The sequence below is a fragment of the Alosa sapidissima genome, chromosome 20, assembly GCF_018492685.1.
Source record: "Alosa sapidissima isolate fAloSap1 chromosome 20, fAloSap1.pri, whole genome shotgun sequence".
Lineage (NCBI taxonomy): Eukaryota > Metazoa > Chordata > Actinopteri > Clupeiformes > Clupeidae > Alosa > Alosa sapidissima.
Genome location: NC_055976.1, coordinates 17,342,815 through 17,350,314, shown reverse-complemented (window position 1 = coordinate 17,350,314; position 7,500 = coordinate 17,342,815). Strand labels below are relative to the sequence as shown.

The following is a 7,500-nucleotide window of genomic DNA, read 5'->3' as shown; positions in this document are numbered from 1 at the left end:
AAAAAGATGTTCCAGCAGTCCCTAGAGGTTGTAGGAGTGCGGTATCTGAGTCAGATGCGTTGAGTGGGCATGTAGAGAATTGACTGCTGATTGCCGCCACTTTGTTTGTAAAAAATGAGGCGAGGGTATCTGCAGTAAGGCTGGATGGAGGAGGAGGCAGCTGAGGGTTGAGTAGCGATTTGAAGGTTGAGAAAAGTTTTCGAGTGTCTGTAGCGCTGTTGATTTTGTCATTGTAGAAAGCAGTCTTAGCAGCAGTGATGCTGGCTGAGAAGGAGGTCAGGAGTGTCTGGTAGTTTTTGAGGTCGTCAGCTAGTTTGGATTTGTACCATTTCCTCTCTGCGGCTCTGAGTTTGGTGCGCTGCGATCGGAGGGTATCATTTAGCCATGGATGAGAATGTTTGGATCGAGCTGGCCTTGTGGTAAGAGGGCACAGCTCGTCTAGACACGAGGTCAGTGTGGAGCAGAGCGAGTCAGTGGCTTCATTAACCTCCAGAGAGGAGAAGGTGTTGAGTGGAGGTAGACCGGAGGCAACCACAGAGGAGAAGTGCGTTGGAGACAGGTTCCGGATGTTGCGGCGGAACGTGACCATCGGCTGAGGAGCCGGAGGCTGTTCTGACAGGCTGACGTTGAACTGGATGAAGAAGTGGTCAGAAAGATGGAGAGGCGTCACCATGAGGGTGTCTGTGCTGCAGTTCCGAGTGAAGATCAAGTCAAGCTCTTTGCCAGCTTTGTGAGTCGGTGGGCTTTGAACCAGTTCGAGGTCAAAGGAGTGGACCAGGGCCAAAAAGTCCGCTGAGCCTGGGGCATCTAAGTGGATGTTCATATCACCGAGAACAAGAAGCGGACAGTCATGCTCAGGGATGGAGGATAGCAGAGTGTCAAGTTCGTCAATAAAGTCGCCTAGTTGGCCTGGAGGGCGGTAGATGACCAGCACGTAGAGTTTTGCTGGGGCGATCACTGTGATGGCATGGAATTCGAATGAGACATATTTGTTTGAAGGCAGTAGCGGGGTGAATTTCCATTTGTTGGAGATCAGCAGGCCCGTCCCGCCTCCTCGTCCAGATAGGCGAGGGGTGTGGGATAGTGTAAGGTTAGTGGAGAGTGCAGCCGGGGTGGCAGTGTTCTCTGGTTTGATCCAAGTCTCAGTGAGAGCAAGGAGTTCCAATGAAAGGTGGTTGGCATAGCCAGCTATGAAGTCGGTTTTGTTGACTGCGGATTGACAGTTCCACAAGCCCATGGAGAAGGAGGTTTCTGTCGGTGAGGACCGTTTAAGTTGCTGGAGGTTAAGGCGATTTCTGCCCCTTTTGGCATGATGCCGTTTTCTGCAATGGCCGGTGATAACAGATATGGTGGAACGGCACATTTTGCCTTTGTCGGTGCCTGTGCTCGATGAACTTGCACAGGTAAACTTGCTTGTCTTGACCGTGTCCGTCTTAACCGAGGCTGGCTGAAACGAGGGCTGCCGCTTATGCTGACGCTTCAGCAGCAGCCACTATTTTTATGCTGCTAGGAATTGCATGCAGCTGTCCTCCTGTCTCACTAATGATGCATCAGCGTAGACCGCCCTCTGACGTTCGCACAGCTTAGATTGTTCAAAAGGGTGTTAATTACTGTCAACTGAAAGTCTGCTCGCTCACACCGACCGAAACTCACAGTTTCAAGTAGCCTCCTCCCTCAGCTGTTCCCAAACGCCCAGAGTCCAATTCTAACAATTGGAGAGGATTTGGCCAGTAGTAGCCTATGTGTTCTTGCTTTCTCTCTCCCAACTCACTGCAGTTGTTGTCTGATTACCTGAGAGGTGCTCCGATATTATAAGGAGCTAGTCACGTCTGATCCCGCCCTCTGACGTTCGCACAGCTGTAATAGTGTGCTTTCCGTCTTGATAGTTATTACCACCCCATAATACAAACATTTGCCCAAGGGCTGCAGTGGATATAAAATATATGTTGTGTGCATGTGTGTGTGCCTGTGTGTGTGTGTGTGTGTGTGTGTGTGTGTGTGTGTGCGTGTGTGCGTGTGTATGTGTGCATATCCTTGTGTGTATGTGTGATTGTACATGTGTGTGTGTGTGTGTGTGTGAGTGTACATATCCCTGTGTATGTGTGCATATCCTTGTGTGTATGTGTGATTGTACATGTGTGTGTGTGTGTGTGTGAGTGTACATATCCCTGTGTATGTGTGTGTATATGTGTGTGTAAGTAAGTATGTGTGTATCCCACCCCTGCGTTCCCTGGTCCTGGACTCTGGCACCGGCCAGCCGTATCTCAGCTTCCTGTCTTGGTGAGATAATTACGCTGCGCTCCGCTTCCATTGGCCGGACACCAGGGCCCTTAATTAACCATCTGATACTGTAGCCGAGCAACCGTCAGCCCTGGAGATGCCGGCTCGGTGCTCAGTTATGCTTCAAAATCCAATCATAGCGGCGTGGACAGTACCGTAACCCCCCCCCCCCACCCCCCCAACGCCTCCATATTAACATACTATCGCAGTGCAGCATAATGACTCCTCTCTCGCTTCAGCCATTAGAGGAGATGTCCATCAGCACGGCCGCGCGGGATAGCCATGGAAACAGGTGTTCCAACAACCCCTCCAGACACAACCCCACTCATATGGATAATGTTTGTGTGTGTGTGTGTGTGTGTGTGTGTGTGTGTGTGTGTGTGTGTGTGTGTGTGCGTGTGTGTGTATATCTGGAGGTGTAAAATGGAGGCAATAGATAGATAGAGAATGGGTCTCAGGAGAATCCTGCGCTGCGTGTAACGTCTGTTAAGAGCTTTTCTTTACTGTTTCTCAAGCATCACACACCACTATAAACCCCTACAGTTAGCAATGTAAATGATTTAAATGTGTGGTAGGGAAATCTGATGCATAGAACACATAGCTTTTGATAAATGTGTTTATGTAAATATATATGCGCGTGTGTGTGTGTATGTGCAAGTATGTGAGTGTGTGTGTGTGTTTGTGTGTGTGCGAGCATGTGTGTGCGAGATGTGTGTGTGAAAGATGGGTGTGTGCATATGAGCATATGCATGTGTGACTGTTTTGTGTGTGTGTGTGTGTGTGTGTGTGTGTGTGTGTGTGCGCGCACGCACGCGTGTGTGTGTGTGTGTGCGTGCGTCCGTGCACAAATGACTCACCTGCGGTCTTGCGGATGTGCAGCACATAGCCGATGATGTCCTGCGTGTGCTGCTCGGGCTCCTTCCAGGACACCTGGATGGCGGAGGGAGAGAGGGCCTGCGCCCGCACCTGGGTGGGCACACCGGGCAGCCCGTCCGCCCAGAGCACCGTCAGCCTGGCGCTGGCCTGCGTCGAGCCCGCACTGTTCTCCGCTATGCACTGGTAGATGGCCTCGTCCTCCTGGCTAATGCCATCTATGGTCAACGTACTGCAGGGAGCAAGGGATAGAGAGGAAGGGATAGAGAGAGGAAGGGATAGAGAGAGGAAGGGAAAGACAAGGATGGAGAGGGAGAGGGGGAGGGAGAGGGAGAGGAAGGGAGAGAGGGAGAAAGAGAGACTGGTTTTAGACACTAGGACTAGAAAATAAATCAGTATACAAATCTTTGCAGTATGGTATTGTTATGACACAATACATTAAAGTATTCAATACAGACAGACTTATTAGATCCAAGAAAATGGCTGGAAAAGCTCTGCCCACCTTGCAACTTCACAGAACAGAGAGAGTGAAAGAGTGAAAGAGTGGGAGAAAGAAAAAAGGGAGGATGGTAAAGGGAGAACACGTTAGAGAGAGAGAGAGCAAATATAAAGAATGAGAGATATATATTTTTGAAAAAGGTCATTGGGAGCAGTGCTAGTACTAAGTGGTGCTGAGAGCTGTCAAAACTACAAGGCTGACATGCTATTCAGTGCTTCACCATAGGATGCTCACTCCAGCAGTGCATCTTCCATCCATTCATCTCTGAGCTAAGAGATTCTCAAACAGCTTAACAAGAGATACAACAAGAGCGCAGAGAGAGAGAGAGTCAGAGAGAGAGAGAGGAGAGAGGGGAGAGAAAGGGGAGGAAGAGAGGGAAGGAGGAGGAGAAGGAAAGAGAAAGGGGGGAGGAACAGAGAGGGGAGGAACAGGAGGAACAGAGAGGGGAGGAACAGAGAGAGGAGGAAAAGAGGGGAGGAAGAGGAGAGAGAGAGAGGGGAGGAAGAGAGGAAGGGAGGAGGAGAAGAGAGGAGTGGAGAGGGGAGGAACAGGAGGAACAGAGAGAGCAGGAAGAGAGGGGAGGAAGAGGAGAGAGGGGAAGAAGAGAGGGAAGGAGGAGGAGGAGAAGAGAGGAGTGGAGAGGGGGGGGGGGGAGGAAAACAGGCGAGGAATAGGAGGAACGGAGAGGGGAGGAACAGAGGGGAGGAAGAGAGGGAAGGATGGGGAAGAGTTCTGCATCCAGGGCGGAGTGGAGAAGGAGAGAGATAGAAAGAGAGAGAGAGAGAGAGGATGCGGAGGAGTTTCGGTGGTATTCCTGTCTTTTCTACCCGTTTTCTGGCAAACCATTCTACCATCTGGCAAAGAACATCTCACATCCAGAAATATGCAGGACAAACAGAGAGAGAGAGAGAGAGAGAGAGAGAGAGAGAGAGAGAGAGAGAGAGAGAGAGAGGAGAGAGAGAGAGAGAGAGGAGAGAGAGAGAGAGAGAGAGGATGTAGAAAAAGATAAAAAAGAGGGAACAGATGGAAAGAAATAATGGGAAGAGAGAGGGGGAAAGAGAGTAAAAAAAAGAATTGATAGTGAGAGAAAGAAAAGAGACACATTCATATTCTACAGCCTCCCATTTCATCTCTTTTCAGTTTCTCATTTTGCCCAGTTTCAACTGAACCCCTGATTAATGAGTGCTCTGAGAGAGAGGGATGGTATAGGAGGAGAAGAGAAGTGCAGAGAGGGAGGGAGAGAGGGATGGTATAGGAGGAGAAGAGAAGTGCAAAGAGGGAGGGAGAGAGGGATGGTATAGGAGGAGAAGAGAAGTGCAGAGAGGGAGGGAGAGAGGGATGGTATAGGAGGAGAAGAGAAGTGCAAAGAGGGAGGGAGAGAGGGATGGTATAGGAGGAGAAGAAAAGTGCAGAGAGGGAGGGAGAGAGGGATGGTATAGGAGGAGAAGAGAAGTGCAGAGAGGGAGGGAGAGGGAGGAAAAGAGCGCAGGAGCGAGAGAGAGAGGGAAAAGATACCACAATAAGGAGGAATTAAGGGTGATGAAATATGAGTTTGTGTGTGTGTGTGTGTGTGTGTGTGTGTGTGAGTGTATGAGAGGGAGAGTGTGTGAGAGAGAGCCTGTGTGTGTGTGTGTGTGTGTGTGTGAGTGTATGAGAGGGAGAGTGTGTGAGAGAGAGCCTGTGTGTGTGTGTGTGTGTGTGAGGAGGTAAAGATACAGAGCATGAAAGATAGAGTGTATCTATTCATATAGAGAAGTATCTCTGCACATTGATCTAGGGCAGTAATAATATGAGCGCACCATCAAACAAAGACCTACACTGTATTTGTGTGTGTGTGTGTGTGTGTGTGTGTGTGTGTGTGTGTGTGTGTGTGTGTGTGTGTGTGTGTGTGTGTGTGTGCGTGTGTGTGTGTGTGTGTGCGTGTGTGTGTGTGTGTGTGTGTGTGTGTGTGAAAGGAGGCTTTGAGTGCCTGTAATGTCTTCATATGGTGGATATAGCTGCTTGAGATCAAAGGCTTTGAACAATAGCAACAGCAGCGGCAGCAGCAGTGAGGAGAAGAGCTGCTGCTATTGATCAGCATCAGGGACTGAATGTACAGTGGCTTATAGCAGAACACACACACACTCACACATGCACACACACATGCACACACACACACACATGCGCGCGCACACACACACACACACACACACACACACACACACACACACACACACACACACACACGTGCAAACAGACTTTCAGAGATATTGACAAAGCCACACACACACACACAAATGCATGAATGCACACACATATGAGTGCGCACATATGCAAACAGACTCTTAGAGATACTCACTCAGTCACTCAGTCACTCACTCAGTCACTCACTCACTCACATTCAGGAAGCTCAGGCACACAAAGGGACAGATACATACAAAGACACAGCCAGCCAGCCCCTCTTCCTCCACACACACACACACACACACACACACACACACACACACACACACACACACACGCACACGCACACGCACATAGGATCTGCATCTCTGACAGAGCACACATGCGCACACACAAGCCTGGATGCTCCACAGAATCATTCAATACCTTACCATCTGTCACACACCTACAGTAGCTTTCTTCCATGTTCCCCCCGACCTCCCTCCTCTTCTCCCTTCTCCCTCTCTCCCTACCTCCTCCTTATATCTTATATTTCCTTCTGTTACATCCCTCTCTGCTGTCTTTTTCTGACACCCGTGTGTGTATGTGTGTGTGTGTGTGTGTGTGTGTGTGTGTGTGTGTGTGTGTGTGTGTGCCTAGTGTTTCACGTGCAGTTGAGAACTCAGCAATTTGCTCTCTCTCTCTCCATCTCTCTCTCTCTCTCCCCATCACTCTCAGACACACACACACACACACACACACACACACACAGAGAGACACACACACACACACACAGGTTCTGCATCTCTGACAGAGCAAATGTGTTTGCAGAATTGAGAGGTGGTGCTGATGTGGTACCTACGTCTACACTATTAAGAGCTCAATGCCAAAGTCATTCATCAGGGAGAAAGAGAGGAGGAGAGGGAGAGGGAGAGAGAGAAAAAGAGAGAGAGAGAGAGAGCACACACACATCACATTGAAAGAAATGGGAGAAAGATGGAGAGCCAGAGAAAGGCTTTGCAGGGGTTGCAAAGATAACACCGTTGAAATATATTTTTTCCTTGTCTGTGAAAAATAGTGTTTGTCATGCCAAAAAGCCACCCCCTTTCCACACACACACACACACACACACACACACACACACACACACACACACACACACACACACACACACATACTGAATTATACTGATATATCTAATGTGTTATAGGAAGTGGAAAAGGAAACTGAAATGAAGTTGACAAAGACGAGTCAAATATGGATATGGAGAAGTTGGAATTAAACATATCACACGATACAAGGACACACACACACACACACACACACCAGTCCAGTTCCACTGTATGTTTGCGGAGAACCACCTCAGCAGACTGTCGCCAAAAACTCAAGGCAAATGGAAAACTGTTCGCCAACGTTCTCCTATGTTTGCGAATTTGAACGCACCTCCGGTTCAACGACACAAGCCAGTAGGCTGAAGTGACTTGTGTGCCACTACATGTGGATTGAAAGCAGAGTTGAAAACAGTGACAGGCGTAAAGGAGAGCCAGCGATGGAGGTCACTTCACTCCCTAGGGGGCCGTGCTGCTGCTGCAACCCACCGGAGGTGGCCCCTGGTCGGGCACAGACAGAGACAGAGTGGGCCGGTCAGGTGGTGGTTCAAGGTCCACATCCAGGCCAGGTGGAATCAATCTCAGCATTGTTAATCA

General features: G+C 49.4%; 1 protein-coding gene across 1 annotated transcript in view; it reads right to left on the bottom strand.

The window, feature by feature from the left end:
• igdcc3 (immunoglobulin superfamily, DCC subclass, member 3) overlaps positions 1-7,500 on the bottom strand; it is a 95,675-nt gene that overhangs the window by 6,172 nt on the left and 82,003 nt on the right. Inside the window, exon 8 of the mRNA XM_042074448.1 lies at positions 3,138-3,385. Coding sequence (XP_041930382.1) covers positions 3,138-3,385 — 248 coding nt within the window. The remainder of the gene's footprint in view (positions 1-3,137; positions 3,386-7,500) is intronic.